Genomic DNA, 23,243 nt, shown 5'->3' on the forward strand with positions numbered 1-23,243 from the left:
AAGTGCAAGTGAGGGGACCTAAATAGTGAGGGCTAATGAGGGAATGGGCTGCAGGTGAGGGGAATGAGAGATGATCGGGTGTGAATGGTAGGATCTGAAATGATAGGAGAGTTAGTAAAATAAACAGACAGGATGAAAACAAACTAATATGAAGGGGAATTCGTGACAATGGAAACCCAATACTCTCTTGTAATACTGAGGACGTTTGTCCCCTCCCATCACAAGTGCAGGACTGTCCTCAAATGAGCCTGGATCAGTTTAATGGCACAGTACCTTCATCCCCATTAATACATTTATGACTAAGTGGTCCTAATGGATATCGTATTGTCCCTCGTAAAGACTGACTGAGCTCACTGCAACTGCAACATGTATTCTGAATATAAATATGTAAGTGCTCAGTTTGACCGTGTTGGTACAGTACGAGGCGCTGAGAAGCTCTTGATTTGTCATCTATTTATTTTTTTGATATCTTCCTCCTGCGTCAACTGGACTGCATCCTAATCCGGGAACAATAAACAGACGTGGTAAAGGGATAAGCCGTGGTAGAACGTCAGATAAGCAGCAGTTTATGTGAAACGGGTCTGTTTGAAGGCTGCTGAAAGACATTGCTGGACAAATGCTAAAGGGTGAGGTGATTCGCTGAGTGCACTTAAGGCCAGCGGGAAGTCAAAGTCCGGATACATGTCTGATAAAAAAAAAAGCTCGCATCACCCAAATGTCAACTGCTCTTTTTGTTTTTGTTTTTACGGATGAAAGACAAAAAGCAGTTTTTAGCTCGCTGACCGTGCATCGTTGAAACACGAGACTCAAGGAAATTCGATTTGCAAGCTTTTCCCATTACGGCATCACTCTCCTCCTCAAGAGATCATGCCAAATTTCTCTCACGGCAGTCACTTCACCGAACACGTAACATAGAAATTAACTCCAAATATAAAAGTTGATTTAAGTTATTTTATGGATGTTTTCCCCCTTGATTGAAAATAAGTGCAAAGGTCAGCACTGACTTGACGTGCAGGTAAAGGCCAAAGTGACACACCCTACTACACCCGACATGTATACAGGTCATTTCTGGTGACTGCTGCAAAATAAAAATGTTCTGTCTCTCCTATCCATTTAGAACTGGCTCTGCTCCTCCCAGCCCAGTTTGTCTTCGTCACTTTGTGGTTCCTTTTGAACTCAGTCTCTCAGACCTTTAGTACCATGGCAACAGATGACAAAGTCCATCTTAAGAGAGTATGCCTGTTAGTGTGAAAGGTGAGGGATTTGAAGAAATATTTTTCCATTTTTACCTAGAATAAATGAAGTGTGACTAAAAGCTAATGAGGAGGAACACTGTGGGGTTTGGCGGGAAGGGGTTCGTGGTTATCAAGACGCAACATTAAAGAAGCTGTCCCCTAGCTAACTAGGGGACAGCTAATTCTGCTCCTTGTGAGTCTGCAGGCCTCGGGCCTCTGTTCTTACCTAGAGACACAGAGGTGAAATCTGATTGGATAAAAGCTCTACTTAAAACAAGCTGCACTGGAAGCAGAGCAACTGAGGAAGACAGTAGCTGTGCAATGAGAAAATAAGATAATGGGAAAAATATTTGTATGAATTATAATACATGTAGTGTATTTAAGAACAATTATTAAATTATAAAATAGTTATAACTTTGTGATTCTGTTTAGGCCAGCAGAGAAGGCCTTGCTGGCCCTGACGGCCCACCACTGCTATATATATGTGTGTGTATACGTGTATATATATGTGTATATATATATATATGTATGTATGTATGTATGTATGTATGTACATAGTAGTTAAATGTTTATGCTTACCTCTGTTCTACTTGTCCTTGTTTTCTGTTTATTTGTCTATTTCTGTGTTTGTACGTTGAGAGCAACAGAAAAAACTGAGTGAAATTCCTTGTATGTGTACGCATACATGGCCAATAAAGCTGATTCTGATTCTGGGTTAGAAAAGCACCGCAGCTCAAAGTGCCAAACATCCTTTCCCTGTGCATATATCTAACTGGGTTATTGTGTTTTTTCCAACATCTAATCTCTTGGAAGGGTTTTTGCGATTGCAGATTTCTCCCCTCTCTGTTGTGTTCACTGACCTGTGACTGTGGGAAAGAGGCGGAGGTATCATCGGGTTGCACCTCGTGACCGGGCCGAGCATTATTTGAACCTGTCTGGCAGGTTTGCAGGGGTTCATGTTGTCTCTCTTAACAGAGAGTCTCCTCGCCCCTCCTTCAGTGTCAGTTGCTGCCCTTTTGTTGCAGATCGAAGCAGCGTCGGTGTTCACACGGGGGACCAGAGTGACGCTCTGTTGGTCCGAGGTTCGAGTCCGGCTGTTGACAGGCGAGGATGCTACGGTGGGCAGACCCCCTCCCCTCCATCACCACGTGACCTACGCTGATCTCTCATCTCTCTCTCCTTTCATCTCTCTCTCTCCACCGGCTCCCTCCGTCCATCTTTGTCTCCGTCTCCTGCTTCTCCTGTTCGTCCATTCTGCTGTTTCTCTGCAGCGAGAGCTGCTGATCGAGGAGTTTCAGGCCTCTCGGGTGTCATTACTGACATGACATCAGAGTTTTTACTCTCTCTCTCACGCACATGACTGTGGGACATATGGAGTACCGCATTTGATTTATTGAGTAGAAGATTGAAAACCAGCTGACTGAAGTTTTTTTTTATACTAGTGCTGTAAAGCACGACTGTTAGTGGCATAAATATCAGGTTTTCTTCAAACAACTTGCTGATTTAATCACCCAGTTCAATATGGAAGCATTCCTGTTCTTTGGTTGAAAGCTGCTCCTGTCTCCAGCCCCCAGGAAGTGACAAATACAATTTAACATGATGTATAAATCTCCTTTCTGAGCATTGCTGCAGAGAGTGCCAGCTGTTGGTGCAAAGCTTTATTTTGGAAAAGAAAATCAGGAAAGCAGAAAGCATAAGTAATGCACGTTTTGTCTCTTCTCTGTGAGCATTTTGGGAAGACCCCAGTGACACTCATATTCATGTTATGCAACACCGGGTTGCACAACGGAATGCTCATTTCTTTAAAAATCTGAGACAAAACAAAAACGTGAAACCGATTAAAAACGAACAAATCTGTGCAAAATTTTTAACAAGGCTGTAACTGCTTTTGCAGAAAAAACGTCAAAAGCGTTTTACACCTAAAGAAGCAGACTACTCTAATCAAACCTTCCAATTAAATTATAGATAAAAGTTTAAAATGCGTAATAGAACCATTCCTTTTATATTTGCCAGCAGAATGTCGGGCTCGCTAATTATAGAAGAAAAATAGGACACTAACCCCAGAAGAAGACAAAATGCATTTGGACTTTCACAGAAACTGTCCAAACCTTGTACGCAGAGTGGAACAATATCCCCTCACTAGTGAGGACTCGGAGGTAGAGCAGGTCCTGTAATCGGAGGTTTGCCTGTTTGCTCCTCCAGTCCGCATGTCGAATTGTCCTTGGGCAAGATACTAAACCCCAAATTGCCTGTGCATGAATGTGCATTAGTTTAGATTCCAGTGGCTGGGTGTGTGTGTGTGAATGTTGACATAGTGTAAAGCACTTTGAGTGGCCAGCAGGCAGAGAAAGGCACGATATAAATCCAAGTTCCTCTGCATTTATAGGACAAGATCTGAGGAAAAAAGATGGGAACCTAATCTCTACACAGAAATGGACAAATACAATTATTGGGAAAAAAAACTGAAAAGTTATCAACATTCAACAGACATTTTTGGCTCGCCCCATATTTAATCAGCCCGAACACCAACAGTTTGTAAAGAAATAATTGGTTATTAAGCGCTAATTATTAAAATGAGTCGCTGCAGAAAGATTTGGTACATTAAGTTCCCAGTTTAACAGAAGTGAAGACAGAAGTTGACTCCTATAATGTGAAAATATGCAGTGAGAAAGAGAATTGGGTTGATATATAAATAGATAAATAAAACTGTCATGATGAACATTTGAATGGAATAAAAAGTAAAAAAAGAATCACCCAGTCTTTAGTGTAAAATGTGGCGTGTCTCCTCCTCTGTCTCCTCAGATGACACTGATGGACCTCCTCCTCCACCTGCTGCAGAGCGTCAGGTGAGAAAGAAAGAGGACTCTTATTTGCAAACAAAAGGGATTTCCCAGCTGACATGAACTACATTTTACATCGTGTGAATTTCGGTTATCCTGCATTTTCAAATGTGGAACAGAATTTTGGAATAATATCTTATACTTGGCCTTTCTAAACACATCTCTGTTGTCATCTTTCTCATCTTGGCAGATTGTAAATATCATGTTCATGCTTTTGTTGTAGTTATGGGATGCTTACTGTTAAAAGTGAGAGATGAATGGTTAGAGAGCAAATTTACGACTGCCAGTACTGCAAAAACACAAAGTCTGTTTTGTTTGAGTGAATTAGTTTGCCTCTATCTGGGTGTTTGGCAGGATTAAGATTTTTTTGTTGTTGTTTGTTATTGGTAAAGGGCAACCTATTTATGCCCTTGTTGTATCTCCCTGTCCGTCCCTCCAGCTGGTCCAGTCGCTGGGCGTGGCAATCTACTGCGCTCTGGACTGGGGGCTGGATGACAGCGAGGAGCGGGAGCTCAGCCCCCAGCTGGAGCGCCTCATCGAACGCATGGCCGGAGGGGACCAGGGCCGAGAGAGTGTCTGCACTGTCGGGAGGTTCACCACAGATGAAGGGTACAGTGGCCAGGAGGAGGAGGAGGAGGAGGAGGAGGAAGAGGAAGAGCAGGAGGGAGCGATGAGGCCGGTGTGCACGTTCCGCCAGGTGGCGGCGCTGTGTGCGTCTCGGCTGGCTGACCCCAGCTTTGCTCCGGAGCACTACCAGGCTGTCTGCAGGGCTCTGTTTGTAGAGACTCTGGAGCTGCAGACCTTCCTCATCAAGATCCGAGATGCTAAGGAGGTACGTCAGGTTGCCATGTCAAATTTACTTTTAAAGCAATGTAGCTGGAATAAATACCGGAAAATAGACTCATGACCTACTTCTCAGCTGTGAACTTTCATCACTTCTGCCGCAGTGGCCTGCACCTCGCTGTGTGTGCGCCCTTTGAATCTGAAGTGCTTCCTGTTCACATGCCTCAGAGCAGAGACTGACTGACTGAAGATGCCACCCCCACTGTTTCCTTCTAGTGCTCAACTTTAGATCTAGACTCCTGTTTACGCACGTCAGGACAGATACTTTGCTTGGTTAATATATTGTCCATCCATCCATTTTCCTCCGCATATCCGGGGTCGGGTCGCGGTGGCAGCAGGTCAAGCAGGCTGACCCAGACTTCCCTCTCACCGGCAACATGTTCCAGCTCATTCTGGGGGATCCCGAGGCGTTCCCAGGCCAGCTGGGAGATGTAATCCCTCCAGCGTGTTCTGGGTCTTCCCCGGGGTCTCTTCCCAGTTGGACGTGCCTGGAAAACCTCCAGTGGGAGGCATCCTAATTAGATGCCCGAACCACCTCAGCTGACTCCTTTCAACGCGAAGGAGTAGCGGCTCGGCTCCAAGCTCCCTCCTGATGACCGAGCTCCTTACCCTATCTCTAAGGCTGAGCCCGGCCACCCTACGGAGGAAGCTCATTTCGGCCGCTTGTAGCCGCGACCTTGTCCTTTCGGTCACGACCCAGAGTTCGTGACCATAGGTGAGGGTAGGAACGTAGACCGAGTGGTAAATTGAGAGCTTTGCCTTCCGGCTCAGCTCCCTCTTCACCAAGACCGTCCGGTGCAGCGCCTGCTTTACTGCTGCAGCCGCACCGATCCGTCTGTCGATCTCCCGCTCCATCTTACCCTAACTCGTGAACAAGACCCCGAGATACTTGAACTCCTTCGCTTGAGGTAGGCACTCCGTCCCCACCTGGAGGGAGCAATCCACCGGTTTCCGGCAGAGAACCATGGCCTCAGATTTGGAGGTGCTAACTCTCATCCCCGCCGCTTCACACTCGGCTGCAAACCGCCCCAGTGAATGCTGGAGGTCATGATCCGAGGAGGGTAACAGGACCACATCATCTGCAAACAGCAGAGAGGCGATCCCGAGACCCCCGAACCTGACGTTCTCCGCCCCGAGGCTGCGCCTAGATATCCTGTCCATGAAAGTCACGAACAGGACCGGTGACAAAGGGCAGCCCTGGCGTAGGCCAACACCCACCGGGAACGTGTCTGACTTATTACCGAGAATGCGGTCACAGCTCCTACTGCAGTCGTACAGAGACCGGATCGCCCGTTGTAATGGGTCCGGCACCCCATACTCCCGCAGCACCCCCCACAAGAACCCCCGAGGGACCCAGTCGAAAGCCTTCTCCTAGTCCACAAAGCACATGTAGACTGGTTGGGCAAACTCCCAGAACCCCTCCAGTAGTCTTGCGAGGGTAAAGAGCTGGTCCACTGTTCCACGGCCGGGACGGAATCCGCACTGCTCCTCTTGAATCCGAGGTTCGACAAGCGGTCGGAGCCTCCTTTCCAGCACCCTGGCATAAGCCTTCCCCGGGAGGCCTTCCCTTAATATATGGTTAATACGGTTAATATATTGTCCCAAAAATAATTACAATAAACAATATTAACCATATAACCATTTTATGCCACTGATATAAATATGACAGCATAATAATGTAAGTGCACCCTTTCACAGAGCAATGAACTTTTAATTCTTAAGAATATTCTGACATTGGAATTTGAATGTGAAAATGTTAAAATGTTAAAAGCCACACAACCAATACAATAGATACAATGGACTCACAGAAATGCGCAATGTCTGCACAATGACAGAATCTTCATTGCATCATGTTGTTTAAAATGTTAGTACAAACAGGCATGTAAACACTACAGGCAAGATCAAGGTCATCTCCATGTACAGTAAGTCAATAACTTAAAATGATCGGTCATGTCCATATATGGTACGATACTGTATATGTTAGGGGTGGGGGAAAAATCGATACAGCATAGTATCGCGATATTTTGCGTGGCGATATTGTATCGATACATGGACGCCAAGTATCGATCTTTTATTATATAAACTATTTAAAAAAATTAAAAAAAAATTCTTTTTTTTTTTTTTTAGAAAAATCAAATCAATTACTTTTTCAGTCCACTAGATGGTGCTGAGTTATTGGTGGTCAGCAAAGGTCCCGGGTCAGCGTGATTGGTAGGAAGTTGGTCAAAACAAAGATAGAGACATCTGGCCTCACAACGGGGTTAAATCTGCCAACAGTAGCCAGGCTCATGGGGACAGTGCAGCGCATAACTGTCTTTCTGCCCTTGAGGTCCACGCATCGCAAGTTATACTGAGTTATATAACTCTTATATCCTACTTATATAAGTTATAGTTCATATACTGAGTCCACACGTTTGCATTTAGTTAAGTTGGACTATGTAGTAATACAAACAGTTCAGTTTGTCAGGTTCATGCAATATTTATGACATTGTTGGTCAGTCTGTCTGCTTGACAATCCTATTTTGCTGCAATAAAAATGATTGAAGTGACATGAACAGACTGAAAACTTTATCTTATTAGATAAAACATGTTGACACAGTTTTCCTTTGGGGACATAATTTGAAGTTGAAAAAAGTAATAAATCTCAGTATCGTGATAATATCGCAGTATCGTGATAATATCGTATCGTGACCCAAGTATCGCGATAATATCGTATCGCGGGATCTCTGGTGATTCCCACCCCTAATATATGTGGGAGCCATATATGTGCACATGGTTTCCCATGTAGATTACAATTGACACTTCACGTCTCACTTTTGATTTTTGTTTTTACTTCCAAATAAAGTCTTCTGTTGAGGGAGTGAGGTTAAAGCCACCATGTGTAGAATTAGATGTTTTCTGACTTTGCTGCCCCCCTAGTGGTACCATCATCGGAAAGGAAACTGATCACCTATCTGATTCAGGGACACAGGCTAAAAGCAACACATAGACAAGAGATGCACACACACTTATCCCATTAAAATCAACATGACTATACTGCAGTCTATTTAAAGTTGTTGAGTACAACCCTTTTAGATGTGGCATTTTGTGGCAGAAAAACCAAAAGTGTTTGAAATGATAATGTTGACACTGTAGCTTTTCATTAAAAAAAAAACATATGTGTCTGTTGCTTTTTGTTGTACAGATGCTGAAGAAGATCACAACAGAGGAAGCTGTGGAAGACAGGTCTACAGCTGAGCTGGACGCCCTGAAACACACAGACTGGGTGAGAAGAGCGAGAGCACAGTGTCACAGGGAGGGCAATGGAACAGTGTTTTTGACCCAAGAAGGCGGTGTTGTCGTGTTGACGCATGCAGATATGGAGTGTGTGTGTGTGTTGTTGTTATTTCCATCCCAGGCACGTCTGTGGGTGCAGCTGATGAAGGATCTCAGGCAGGGAGTGAAGCTGAAGAAGGTGCAGGAGCAGCCGTTCAACCTGCTGCCCACCGAGTTCAGCCTCACACCCTTTGAGATGCTGATGCAGGACATACGGACTCGCAAGTTCCAGCTACGCAAAGTCCTGGTGAGTGACGAGACGCGGTTTAAATTAATCAAGCCAAGCATTAGTTATGATATGAATATGACTATATAAAAGCCGTAATCATGTATATGCCATGAAAGCAGTTGAAATGTCAGTTGAGTGTCTGCACTGTAAATAGTCCATCGACTTGTAAAATACTGAAAGCAGTCGAAATGTCAGTAGAGGTGTTAAGCTGAAGGCAGCTAAATCAAAGCATCGCAGATCTTCTGGAGGAAATACAAGATCCTTCTTTCCTCGCTGAAATCATAACCCAGAGAGCAACATTTCTATCATCACTTGACTTTGATTAAATGGAGCATGAGGACATTGAGGGCAGACAGGAGTGAGACTCAGACTGAGACGCCTGTTTGTCATTTCAAGTCCTTGAAGCCATTATCCTCTTTTTCAGGAAGTTCACCGCACCATATACTGTATAAGCTTTGTTACAGGAAGGAACTGTTATGTAGCAGGCATATATGAGGCAGTCACCTTGAGGCCTTCTCCACAGGCAGATACATAATTCAGCCTCGGAACACAAATATTAATGAAGGCTTCTCACAGCCTTCTGTCCTCGCAAGCAGTTGCACAGAGAAATATCAGCCAACTCCACAGTTCCCCTCAGCTGTACGGAGCACTTCAGCTTCTTTAAGCTCTTTTGTTTTGGTTTCATGTTTTCAACTGGTTCAGTCTCGCATGTGTTTTCAACCCCGTCTCCAGCAGCAGCTGTTTTTAGCGAGAAAGCTCTAATAAACCCCGCTGTACACTGCCCGCTCAGCACCAAATGGCAGAAAACGTTAGCAGCAAGCTGCTGAACACTGTGCACCATTTAGCAGCTGCCAATTTAGTTTTTTTCAAAAGTTGGTGGAGATCAAAACAGAGCTAAAAGAAGAGTGAATTTCTGCACGTGTTAATAGGTAAACATCTTTGCCATCAGGTGATGATATTCCAATGTTGTCTTCGGAGGGTTTTTGCATTGCTGCATGATCACTGTAATGATTTACAGACACAGTCCTACAGTTGGTGTTTCATTGTATTATTTAGGTGGATGGTGACATTCCCACCAGAGTGAAGAGAAATGCCCATGAGTTGATACTGGATTTCATCAGATCAAGACCTCCTCTTAAACCAGTGAGTGGGTTTTTGCCATTTTAAGTTCCCCAGAGATGTGAAGGAGGGTACATGTGTGCAATTTTCTCATCATTGAAAGTATACGGTGAAAACCCTAAGTGTGTATCATACAGGAGCAGTAGATAATGCAGTAGATTTGTCTGTAAATGTAGCTTAATGAGGTTTTTGTGACAGTTGTATGTCCTTCTCTGAACTCTGAACTTTTTATTCTTCCGCGCTGGCAACAGCTGTGTCTGGAGGCATTATGTTTTTTAGGTTGTCCGTCCGCTCTATTTTCGTGAACGTAATTTCTCATTATAATCTCTCTTTCAACTGTGGCACAAATGTCCACCTGGAGTTGAGGAAGAACTGATTCAACGTTGGTGGTCAAAGGTCACTGTGACTTCACAAAACATCTTTTTTTGCCCATAACTCAAGAATTCATATGCTAATTATGACAATTTCACACAAATGTCTAAAAGGATAAAATGATGAAGTGACGAAACTGCAACATGACTTGCCGGCAGAGGCTTACAACTGTGACGCGGTAATTCTAGTTTAAGTTAACAGCTTGCTAGAAAGGCATCCAAATACTAATGCAACTATGAGTCCTTAACAATCGCTTTTACATATTACTATAATTTATATATCAATGATTAAAAGCTGTTATTGATACAAGCTTTTATGTCAACAGTGTTTATCACTGATAGCTTAGCCATGGTACTGTTTGCTTCATTACATTGAAGTGAATCACCCTTAAAATGTATTACTGGGGTTTTTACAATCAATTTTACTAGTACTACATGTTATTATTTGTTTTATCGCCGTTTTATTGTCTAATGACGATCTAAACAATGTTTCAAAACCTTTTACACCCAGTCAAAAACACTGTGGGTGGTTACATCATATCTTTAATTCGTGGTAAAACACGGCACCTTCGCACATCCATTCATAGCTATACTGTATGTATGGATTCACCTCTTTAAGATTCCTCAGGAGTATAGCTATGTTCTAATTGTTTCTCCTCTCCGTTAGGTTTCAGAGCGCAGCCTCCCCCCTCCTCCCCCGCAGCAGCAGTCCCTTCATGAAAAGGTCCTGGCTGAGATTAAGCAGGAGAGGAAGCTCAGGCCAGTGGTCCTGCCCAGTTCCAGACGTAAGGGGACGATCGTCCACCGCCATTTATTTTACCCCACCATGAAAAAATTAAGGCTGGTCCGGCACATTGTTGGGCGCTTTGCTATCTTGAGGTATCAGAAAGCCGTTCTGCCATTGACCAACAAAAACCTGGTCTGAAGTCAGTATTTTCCTGCTATTTAAAGGGGATATTATTCAGAAAGTAAGATGTTCCTGCATAGACGGGTTCACAACGTTGCGCTGCTTGTTACACACACGGTGCCCCCCCCTCTCTGTTAAACAGGTTTACTGTGCATTTGCTCATTCACAGTCAAATGGAGTTGTTGATGGGACAGAGGAATGGGAGACGGTGGAGGCAGACAGTCCATCGACCAAGGACCACATTCCTGCCCCTTCTCTCTCCTCACAATATGCTACGACAACATCAATTCAGCACTGACCGTCAATGGACAGCGACATAGATTAGATAGAGTGCCCTCTTATTCCGTCAACAGAATATGAAATTTATCAATCTAACACAATTCTTGGGCTGCACTGAATATTTGGACTCTTTGAAGCTTCATTCACAATGTTGACGAATTCTAAATCAACAGTCGAATGCTACTTTGTTTTGCACGTCTATTCATTGTGTTTGAAGCCGGTATTTCTGCACCGATGTAGATAAAGATCAGGCTACACTAAGATTATCAGTTGGATTTAGTGGTGTAACGGACCGTTGTTGATCCGTGATCCGTATGGATTCCCCCTCACAGTTTGGCATGCATGTGAACCGCAGATTAATTACGCAGTTTAACGTTAACCATCACAGTGTAAAATACATTTTACTGATGATCGTTATCTGCCAATATTCAGTAAATATGTGATCAAGGCATCATTTGTGCTTCTCTAGTCATTGATCTCTGATAATGTTACATTGTAAACAACCAGTCTGTGTTTAAATTGACAGGAGAAGAGCTAAAACGTTAGCAGCACAGCTAACAGCTAATGAACGAAGGTTCCATTCAGTTACATTATGATGCGTTCAGGCTCTGTTCAGTGAAAATTTGTATTGGGCAACGGTAAATTATAACGTTATCATGGTGTGTTCACATGTAATCTCGTAAAATGTAGTGTTGGTGAGAAACTTGAATGAATCCAGTTTTTTGAAAAAGATGTTTTTACAACAACATAAATAGATATTAGAGATGAATTATGAGCTTTTTACACTAACTCTAAGCAGCTTATGATACATCATTAAAACTACTTTGAATTGTGTTTTTATGAAGAAAACACATGGGATTTTTTATGATTTTCAGAGCGGTTGAGATAATTTTTGGGACGGTGGCAAAAACAAATAGTCTGAAGCCTTGGAGACCAGCTGCTATAATCAAACAACAAAGAGATCTGTATCATCAGGGATGATCATTGATCGGCAACATGATCAGTATCTAAAAGTTATATTTGCTCCCTTTTTTTTCTTTTGTGCTGATCCGATCCGATCCGTGACTCTGAAACTCCTTAAACTCCAGTGCATTAGATTTATAAAAAAAAAAAAAGGTAGATGTAATCATTTCCAAAATAAACAAAATGTTTTATCTAACAAAAATGTTCTGCTTCAATTCTTATTTGTTGGCATTTTGTAGCCTCTCAAAAACAATATTCTCACTGCAGACAAAAACACCATTTACCTAGTTTTTAAAGGGTTTTTAAAGTTTTTAAAGGAGATGACACTGATTGGTTTGATTCATCTTATGCTCAAAAAACACCAATGATTAATTAAGAGACTAAATTCAACCATATTTTACGACTTTTACATACTTAACATTGTAAAAGTGAGATGGCAGAGTGCAGTTTGAAGCGTTTAGCTGAAGGCGCCTGCGGTGCTTTGCAGCTCTTAGAGCAGACCTTGTTATGTTTCTACCAGACAGACACAAAAGTACCTAAAGTAAAAATGGTCTCTTATTCGCTTTATGTATTTGTCAGCATCTGAAACCGTTGCATGGTATCTGGAGAGAAGCATCACACTGATATAAAGAGCAATAAAAGATCCTGTCCTGTGGCTGCTCTGGATGTCACACTGTGTTTTTGCCTATATGAAGTCATTAACATGACTTTCAGTGTGACTCGTTGTGCTATCCAGAAAATAAATGTTATGCTAGTTGCTAAGTAATGAATTCGGGGCTGAAACTCTAGTCTGTACATTGTGTACTGTAGCCTGTGAGGGTCACACTGTAGTTAGCTACTGCATACAAGTCTGTGAGCTGTAGTGTGTAACAAGAGTATTTTTCCATTTTCGAGCTCCAGTACATATGGAGGTGGCATTGCATAAATATTGACCAGCTATTTCCAGATCAAGGTCAGTGTAATTCAGAGTGCTGATAAAGGAGTCTTCACTCAACACGCAATCCAAAGAACACACTCTGCTTTGTTTAGAGCCGTTATGGGTTCAAACATGGAATCTCTGTAAATTAATTATTGGCAATATGATAATATTATAATTAACCCTTCATTTTAGTGAATACTTAACAACTGTTTTTTAATTGATGGTGGTGAAAAAACAGCAACCAAGAATGACTGCTGATAAGTACTATGCAGATCAACTTGTATTGTCATTATTATTGTCAATGGTGACAGTTGCAAATAACCAAATGCAAATAACCATGGTCGAATCAGTCCAAGTGTTTCTCAAAACTGAAACCACATTTCCCATAAAAGTTACTTACTTACCCATCTGTCATTCACCAGAAAGATTAAAGATGCATTCATTTGACTTTGAAGATTTCAATCATCAATATTCGCTCTCCTTTTAGCCACGTATTGCTCCATCGATGGGAAATATCCATCTCTTTAGCCACTAAATGCTCCACTGTGTTTGTCAGCTAACTAGTCGGTAGGCACGTGAGACTGAATCGAAATAGTGAAGTTGTCGGCTGTAAATCCAGAGCAAAGATCGGGCTGGGAGAGCTGCCGAGCAATGTCTTTCCCCATCACTTGACCCATTGTAAATCCCCAAATTCACTGGAAAAAGGGCACCCTCTTTCTGCTTCGTGCTATTAAACAATACAGCAAATGTTACTCCAAATATCCCTCAGAGCCTCACGAAGACATTAGAGCTGTTTGGTAACTGTGAGCAAATATGATAAGAATTTTTATGAAACTGTTCAACTTTTAGTGCTCTTAATAGCATTTGCGAGATCCTGCCAAGCCCAAACGACAACAAGAAATCAGAGGAAGAGTCACTAGCGCGGAGATCATGAACTCGGATCAAACTGTCAAACTAGGCAGCGCTGATCAAATATGAATCAACATTCTGTTACTGCATTGCCTATTTCTCACCTCAAATGTTTTCAGAGACATGTTTTAGTTACTGTTCAGCTGTAAAATGAGACCGTTTGTGACCCGGCCGCCATGTTTTTTTATTTATTTATTATTTTTTATCTTTTATTTCCTAATCATTTGAATTTTGCTTTTGTATGCAAATACAAAGTTCACAGTAACATTCACAGTTTTATAAAAAAAATAACTTTTTAACGTTTACACTAACATGGTGGTGTAGCTTTACAGTAATTCTACTGTGTCGTTGTGAGTTATCGATGCTAAAATGCTACACGGGGCTCATCTGAGAATCTCTGCCCTCTGATCTCAGTTTCTGACTTGCTTGTCCCCTGACGGTGCTTCCGGTGTCTCCTCCCTCAGCATTTGGCTCTCTGCCCTGCCTGGCTCAGACTTGCCCTTGCGACGTCAAATCCACGTCATGCATCGACCTGTCCGTGTCGGAGCCCCGGCCTCCGTCTCGCCCCCGCATCCTGCTCAAAGCTCCGACTCTGGCCGAGATGGAAGAGATGAACATATATGAGGTGAGGCCAGACGGGAGCTCCAAGACTGACAAGTTGTTGTTTTTTTGGGGGAGGGTGGAATCATTGCTCTTAGGACTGTCTGGTGTTTTTCACTGTAGCACATGCTTTGTTTCCCAGCCGAAGTGGGTTAAGATGCCTCTGTGGAAAAAGAAACAACAATAGAGAGGAATCCTCTTTGTCTTTTGCACAAAGACTCAACAACTTGGGAATTATTTTTGACATCGACCATCAAAACTTTATACTTCAGCATCTTCAGAAATACTCTCACTGGCCCAAAGTGAAACAACTTAAAGCAGATTGGAGTTTTAGTTATACAACAATTTATTGGAGGAGCAGCTGCTAAGTTACTAGCTTGCAGTCTTCTTCTTTTCAGCCTTTGCTTGTGCATTGCAGTATATCTTGGCATGATGCCATCACCATTGTAGGACTTTGTATCTCGTCATCTGTGTGTCATGGATGGATTACTGAACGGGTCCTTGGCCTTCACTTACAAAATGTCACTCTGCGTAGCAACCAGGAAGAGACTCAAAAAGACCAAAACAACCACAAAAAGATGCAAAACAGCTGCGAAGAGACACAAAATAACTACAAAGAAACACAATAGAAGTCCAAATCGATACAAAGCAGCCACAAAGAGACACAAAACGAATTCAAAGAGTGACAAAATGACTACAAAAGGAGGCAAAACACCTGCAGACAAAAAATACAGAAAGAAAGACCGCAAAGAGACAAAACAATAACAAAAAGAGTCTAAACAACTGTCAAGTTTGTGTGTCTTGCTCCTATGTAGGAGAGTTGTTGTGGCCTTTTGCATATCTGTGCCCAGGGGCCCATTGTGTCTTAACCTATTGCACACGTGCATGCGCACGAGAGAAACGAAACTTGTAGAAAGACTGTGCTGCTGGAGATCTTAAACTCCTCAGGAAACCTTTAAGTTACCAGGGAAACGCACCCCTCCAGACGAACCTGGTCCTGATCGTGGTATGTTTCAGGCTTAGCTGCACCCCAGACTGAACCAGAGGGACAATCAATCTGCCAGACTGAAATCCAGAGTCCTCTTGGCCCTGTTTACATCTGGCATTAATGTGTCGCCTTCTGTCCTTCACTTAACCTTTTTCTTTATGTTCCTCCATCACATCCCTCCCAATGTCTCTGACTCCTCATTTCCTTCTCCCTCTTCCTCTCCTCCCTCAACCCTTCCCCTCCCTCTCTAACCTCCGTCGCAGGAGGAGGAGTCCCCAGATGGCGGGGAGCTGAGGAGGACGGAGAGCTCCCCCACCCCTCTGAAAAGAGACCGCTCCTTCTCAGAGCACGACCTGGCCTTGCTGCACGCTGAAATGCTCCCCTCGCTCTCCGAGTCGGCCCAGCTGGGCGAGGTGGTCAGGCTGAGGGGGGAGAGGCCTCGGTCCAGGACACTGACCGGTCTCGGAGCGCCTCCTTATCACAGAGGTCAGTGTGTGAATGTAGACTGATTACCTTTGGTAAGAGTTCATCCTTTTGAGATGTATCCGCTCATTTTCAAGGGGGCCTCATTAATGACCAATGAGTGAGTCACCCTAATCACCACCGAGGTATGGCCGTTTAAAACTCATGTAGCCATAACAACACTTAGGCAACTTGATCGTAGGACGGAGATCGTAGGATGATCGTAGGATTGAGAGGACGAGCTTTGTGCATGCCAGCTGAATTAAATAACTAATTTGGCTCAACCACTTGGACCCAAGGATGAACAAATTAGAATTTGGAGGTCAAAGGTCACGGTGACCTCTCAAAACAAGTTTTATTGGTCATAACTCAAGAATTGATATGCTGATTATGAGGATTTCACCCAAATTTGTCCACAGAAAGCAAAAGTACAAGATGGATTAGTTAATTGAGTAGACGTGTCAGATCCAAGAGAAGAAGAAGCTTGTCATGCGCTCGAGTTCAGCAGTAAGTATTAATAATATAATATAACTTTATTTATATAGCACCTTTAAAAACAGAGTTTACGTGCTTTGACAGACAATACAGCAAAAGCAAGGCAGTAAAACAATAGAAAGCTCAACAGTGAGGCCCAACAAAGCAAGACAAACTCAGGTAAGATAAAATGGTACAACAGATGAAACGTATAAACAATCGATACGATAAAAAGAAACGAATAAATAAAGATAATAAAAATAATTTAACAAAATATAATGTCAATGATAAAATAAAGCAGTAAAGCGACGACGTCACATGAAAACCAGGGAATGGGAATGGGAATGACGAGTAGGAATGGATTTTAAGAAGTGGTTTAAAGAGATCACTGATTCTGCGAGCCTCATCTCCTTTTAGCAGGAGAGCCTGGTGTGTGAAACATCAGACTCTTTGGGAAAGAGAAACCAATGAGACAGATGCAGTTGATGTTCTGGATAATGTCATTGAAATCAAATTCTGCTTTAGGTTTTTCAGCTTCCTAATGGGGGGTGTGATTAAAGGAATAGCCCAAATATTCCAAGTCGAGTCATCTTACTTCCCTAGAGTTGTGAATGAAAAATTGTGAGTTGTGAATGAACACATGGTGGCACTGTTGCTACTAAAAACACATCAGTTGTTACGGTTGGCTCATGGCCTAACTTTCCACCAAATGTCATTGAAATGAAGCTCTGTCTCACTGTCATGCTTTACTGGGACATTTGAATACAACCGACCTGTGCTCTCCCACTATGGCTAATAAAGAGTCTTATCTGCAGCCAGGGCTGGGCCGAATGGTGAATTGCAACTAGTTGTTGTATTTTTCCATTTGCTCTACATGAAACATGGTGACACACATCGGCACATCTGTTTCTTTACAGTTGATTTTCAGCCGGGCTCGTTGATATCCAGGAGTCTGAAGTTAGTTCGTCCCAACCTAACACTGCCGCAGCTCATTCCATTGGTTAGTTTCTGTGACTTAACCGAAAGAGAGATAATGAATGAGATCAGCTGCAGTAGTGTTTGCTTGCTTTCCCAGTTGATTACTCACACTAAGACAATCATTTCTGGTAGCACAAGTTGTCTGAAAAGTTGTGTTTAAATAGACAAACAAGGCATTATCTAATTATATATGTACTAATTTTCATACATTTTAGGAGCAGAAATCTGAACATTGGAGGTTCAAAATTCTTGTTTCATTTTATTGACATAGTCGAGTCAAAGGTTTTTGCTTTGATTTACTCCATAAATCAGAAAATACTGTCAACAGCTATAAAAAAACTGATTTTCTACATGTTTTTAGTCATAAAATGTTCAGGCTATGAATGATGTATGAACAAACCCGGGGCCAATACAAGTCTGGAGAGGTTGTTCCAGAGTGAGACGCAACACAGTGCAGGTTGAATTAATTAAGCTATTTTCTTATTTTAAGGCTGTAAATTACGGTTGCAACTAAGTTATTTTGATTATTGATTGTGTTGAAACATTTATTGTTGTTTGTATTATTTATTTTTATCAAAGAAATCAACCAAAATGTTATGAAATTAATTTTAAAAAACTAGTGCAAATACATTCATGACATTATAATTATATTCTTTAAAATGTATCTGACTGTTACAATGACTCATACTGTATTGCGTCAATGGTTTCTTGCCTTGTTTGAGTGGCCAAACACTTTATCATCTACATCACAGGTGTCAAACTCAAGGCCCGCGGGCCGAATCCGGCCCGCCACGTCATTTTATGTGGCCCGCGAATCCGCCAGCAAAAAAAAAAAAAAAAAAAGTTTTTGTTTTTGAATTTTGGAAAAAAAATTCAAAGTTAGACTTGAAAATAAAAATATCCCCATGGTCGAAATTATGAGATAGAAAGTTGAAATTCTGAGATAGCATGTTGTCATGTTGTCAGCTGTGTACTGACATTAAAACTATCACAACAGGTGGACAGGAGAGGGAACAGCCTGTAAAGAGATTTTCCAACAAGTGATTGAGTTGAAAAAGATCGACAAATAATCCCAAAATGTCCACGAAGAGAAAAATTTATGCAGAGGGAAGAAAATGTAATTTAAGATGGGAAAGCGAATACATGTCTGTGCTTCAAGGAGAAAAACGGGTCTGTCTTCTGTGTTATGAGGCTGTGTCGGTGATGAAGAATACAATTCACGTCGGCATTTTGACACCAAACATGGTGCAAAATTTAGCCTCCAAGAAAAACATAAAATTGTCCAAGAATTAAAAGGCAGACTGCAATCACAGCAGAATATATTTACAAAAGCTACAGCCCAGTGCATGCTAAAGGTATGTGAGCAGGTGAGCTCCGATCACATTTACAGATACAGAAGTTTGTCTCTGCATTTGACCCATCCCTGTATATAGGGAGCAGTGGGCTGAGTGTATTGCACCCGGGGAGCCTGGGGTTCAGTGTATTGCTCAGGTACACTTCAACACGTGACACGTCCCAGTCGAGGATCGAACCGTTGACCCTCTTAACCCAGTGAGCCACGGTCGCCCAGTATGTGGGTTTCTTAAGCCACAAGAATTAAAATGATTTATGTTATAATACCAGAAATGTGCTTAAATATCATTTTACATGTATATAACTGCATGTACAATAATTTTACACTTGAATAAACAATAATCAAAAGCAGAGACAGTTATTTAACAATATGTTAGGAGTAGTTACAGTTATACAGTCTTACAGTTACAACCGGCCCTTTGAGGGAAACCATGATGCTGATGTGGCCCGGAGTGAAAATGAGTTTGAACATAAAAAAATGCATGAACTAATGTTTTTATGCGAGTTTATTAGATTTGAGCTTATTTAGCTTACTTCACAGTGTTCATCAGCTCTTCTAGAAGCGCTTGGTTACATTGTGTAACGCATTCGCAACATTTCAAATGGTCGGCGCATTTTCAAAAGGGCGTCGCGCCAAGTGACATCTGTTCTGAGGGGGACCAGATGTTTCTCCATGCCGGCAAATGAATGCTTCTTCTTCAGCACAGCTGGTAAAAGTAGCTAACAGAGCATGACGACATAACAACGCCACAGTTCAAATAAATACTAAACTCTTACCAAACTTTACACTCTTTAGCTTATGGGGACAGGCAAATAGGGGAATAAATGAACTGTTTCTATGTCATGTCCACTTACATTTATACTATTTTGTGTAATTTTTGTGCAAATAAGGCATTATTTTAGTAAATATGGGCTAATTTTCATTTCCATAATATAAATGTTACATTTTGTTGATATATGAGAGTCAACAGGTTTTGGCATATCTCATTGTATCATTCCATACATTTGAAAATGCTGTCAAAAGCCTTTAAAAATCCATTTTCTCCATGTTTTTAGTATTACATGTTGTATAAATCAGACTATGAATGATGTATGAACAAACCCCTGTGTAAAAACCTACAGAATAAAGATAGAAATGCAAATGGAACGATTGGTGTATGTAAGTGCTAATGAAATGGAGATTTCTCTGGCTGTCTTAAAAAACAAACTACACTATTTTGGATGTTTTCTTTCCACTAGTCTGGAAGAAGACAAGTTATGGAAGACCAAAATCTGAAAATTGACAGAAGCCACGTTTTTGCCTGTAGTGTCTCTCGTTAATCCCCCTCCCACAGAAGGAGACACAGTGCCAGTTATACTAAAGCAATGTCTGTGGAGATCTTGATTGTCATTCTGAATTTACATATGATTTGGCCATAAACTAACATCTAACCCAAGCCCCCCCAAACAGTTAAACTGAATGCACTTAGATCATCGATACAGTGACTATCGGCCTAAACACCCTTTTTAAAATGTCCAGCTACTCTTCCTCGAGGCCTGGAAGGAAAGAAGCAGTGCATTAATTAGAAGGTCATGGCAAAACCCAACAACTCCTTTGATTGTTTCCATTCCGCTTCTAACTGTAGAATATCTGTTCAATTAAAAGTACAGGGTTTTCAACCTTGAATCAAAAGATTCTTTTGTTGTGGAAACATGGTGTCCCCACTGCTTCCAATCTATCCTCAGCTATACCTCGAGCACTAACCTTATTAAATTACTGTTACCTCACTGAAATACGAGCTGAATTTCATGTCAGTCCGCAGCAGTGGTCCTACACTCCTTGCTGACAGGGAGTTGATAGGGATTACATCTGCCATGAAGCTGTTACGGAGTCTAATCAAATCTGAAGATGTGCTGATAAAGTCTAACTTGGTGAAGGAGGGTAGAAGCTAATGGGTTTGAAATGTGTGCTGCACGTAAGCCACCGGGAGGATGTTATCTGTTCGATGGCCATGATTCGTGCATTAGCAGCCCGGCCGTCCATATCCAGAGGCTTGACTTGCATCCATTCTCAGTCTGCAAGCCGATCCTCCCAGCTGCATGCCACACATGGGCGGATTATGGGACAATGGGCCCCTGTGCACAGACATTAAAAAGGCCCCACCACATCTCCGACATATGAGCAAGACACACAGTCTTTATAGTTGTTTATCCTCTTTTTGTTGTTGTTTTGTGTTTCTTTGTAGTGGTTTTGAGTCTTTTGAAGTTGTCCTGTGTCTCTTTGTAGTCAGTTTGAGTCTCTTTGAAGTTGTCGTGTGTCTCTTTGTAGGTTTTTCGTGTCTCTTTGGATGACTTTTCATAAGCAAAGGGCCCTAGTGTCTGTGTGCGGTAGACACGTTCAGTAACCCATTCACAATCCTTCTCCAATCATGTAGACTGATAAGATGTATTGTGCAGTACATGACTTTGCCAACTGGGGCCTCTCCAGCTTAACTGTGACTGTGAGGATGTAAGCCCCGGCTGTCATCGGCAGCTGATCCAAATTAGACGAACTGATGATGTTTACCGGCCTGTTTCAGTCTGTTTACTTTCCATTAGAGCCAAATTGACACCTTCCATTTGCAGGATCCAAGAGGCACCCAGTTTCAGCTGTGTCTGTTTTTTTAACCCCCTCCCAACGTCGGCTAACTGAGCCTCCTCTGAGTTTCTCTTTTAAGGGCAACCGCTGAGCAGACCTCTCACTGGGATCTAAGTTACAGATGTAGCAGCATGGGCCGAATCACTCCACTGAAATGGGATTAATAATACATGACAGCAGTAGAGTCGATCGACAAGCACTCTGAAGGGCAGAGACCTGAGACGGAGCTGAATGAAAGGGGCTGATGTGTAATTCATGGACTTGTTAGACTGCCATTTGTGGCTTTCTCTCACTCACTGTCTGATGGTGTCCCCATTAGATTTGGTCATATTTAGTTCCCCTGTTGAAGGGTGGCTTTGTTTTTCAACCTGGACTAATGGGCACAACAATTGTTGGTCCAGTATTTAAGGAGAAGACGGCAGCCACTGAACGGGCAAATACAATATCTTTCTTAAACTTTCACATGAGCCGGTCTGTTTGTCTGTCTCATTCTGAAATCTCTTGTTGCATCCACATTGTCTAAATCAGCTAAACCTTCAAATTATTTTACACAACAAACACCTGCACTCATTTCCCCAACTCTAACTCAAGTTTTCAATGTTGTCTTCCTGCAACAAGGTACAAGACACATTAACAGACTGAATCAAGCGAAAGGTAGAACGGTTCGTTACCATAATGTTGTCAGACAATAATAACCTGAGCTTGTCAGTGCCAAAAACCAGCACATTTCGTGGGCGTACATTGACAGTGTGGCGTTGCCTCGAGTGATTACATTGCAGCCCGTTTAGCGGCTGTGGTCTGCAGCCTTCTCCTTCAATACGGGACCAATGTCATCAATTGTTGTCCCCATTAGTAACGGATGCAGAAACATGGGACAAACGGTTAACAGGGTAACATTATTTTTCAACCTGGAAGCTCTCATCATTTCCTCTCTGGCTCATTCACCTTTCATCCGTTTCCCCACCCCAGCCTCCTACCCGGTTCATGGCTGGGTGCCGCCCTCTCCGGCCCGCCTGTCTCTGAGTTCAGTCGACGAGACCACAGAGGGATCAGAAGCTCCGTGTGGCTCCAGAGCTGGAGATAACCACCAGTGGATGGTGAGTTAGAATCACAGTGGGCCCTCTGCTTCATGGGAAGTCTCAGTGGTCCCACTGGTAATAACAATGCACTGCAAACTCATTGAAAAAATCTGACATTATTATTTCATCCAGTTTCCAATATTTTCTGGAAATGAGCATCAGTATCTTTTTCAGAAGACAGAATATGACCAATTGATGCATTAGATTCCAGAATTATTACACTTTATTTTAGAAAATCCTTGAAACACGTATATTCAATATAAACAAGTTGATTAACTCTGCACAAGGTCCATTTAGAAGCTGCTCTGGAGCTTTAGGTCATATTACATGATCTTCATGAGCAGGTGAGAGTTAGCCAAGTAGTCATGGAATTGTAAATGCAAAATCCTCTATTTCTCTGAGCACCTCAAAGGTATTCTTCACCCCAAAAATGAATGAATTTGACATCCACCAACCTACCACTCACTATTGAGTCAACTACGACTGACGGGTCTCCTCTCCTCTTCAGGAGGAGTTCAGCCACCCTGTGGAGAGTCTCGCCTTGACGGTGGATGAGGTCATCAACGTACGTAGAGTGCTGGTCAAAGCGGAGATGGAGAAGTTTCTTCAGAACAAAGAGCTCTACAATAACCTGAAGAGAGGCAAGGTACCGGAGTGGAACTTCACTCATTGCTGTTTCTCACTTTGCTGTGTTTACAGTGAATGTACTCTGTAACTGTGTGTGTGTGTGTGTGTGTGTGTGTGTGTGTGTGTGTGTGTGTGT

At 42.4% G+C, this 23,243-nt stretch overlaps 1 protein-coding gene across 3 annotated transcripts in view; it reads left to right on the top strand.

Moving 5' to 3' along the window:
• Positions 1-23,243, top strand: part of spire2 (spire-type actin nucleation factor 2) — a 44,170-nt gene that overhangs the window by 12,646 nt on the left and 8,281 nt on the right. Inside the window, exons 2-12 of one of the 3 annotated variants that reach the window (XM_031868140.1) lie at positions 2,261-2,353; positions 4,038-4,081; positions 4,515-4,907; positions 8,103-8,183; positions 8,316-8,480; positions 9,519-9,605; positions 10,620-10,737; positions 14,394-14,554; positions 15,781-16,003; positions 22,371-22,498; positions 22,989-23,126. In XM_031868140.1, coding sequence (XP_031724000.1) covers positions 2,261-2,353; positions 4,038-4,081; positions 4,515-4,907; positions 8,103-8,183; positions 8,316-8,480; positions 9,519-9,605; positions 10,620-10,737; positions 14,394-14,554; positions 15,781-16,003; positions 22,371-22,498; positions 22,989-23,126 — 1,631 coding nt within the window. Of the gene's footprint in view, positions 1-1,883; positions 2,354-4,037; positions 4,082-4,514; positions 4,908-8,102; positions 8,184-8,315; positions 8,481-9,518; positions 9,606-10,619; positions 10,738-14,393; positions 14,555-15,780; positions 16,004-22,370; positions 22,499-22,988; positions 23,127-23,243 lie in introns of those variants that run through there. The other 2 variants (XM_031868141.1, XM_031868142.1) reach the window with 2 other exon arrangements.

Source organism: Anarrhichthys ocellatus, unplaced genomic scaffold, assembly GCF_004355925.1.
Source record: "Anarrhichthys ocellatus isolate YVR2014 unplaced genomic scaffold, GSC_Weel_1.0 scaffold41, whole genome shotgun sequence".
Lineage (NCBI taxonomy): Eukaryota > Metazoa > Chordata > Actinopteri > Perciformes > Anarhichadidae > Anarrhichthys > Anarrhichthys ocellatus.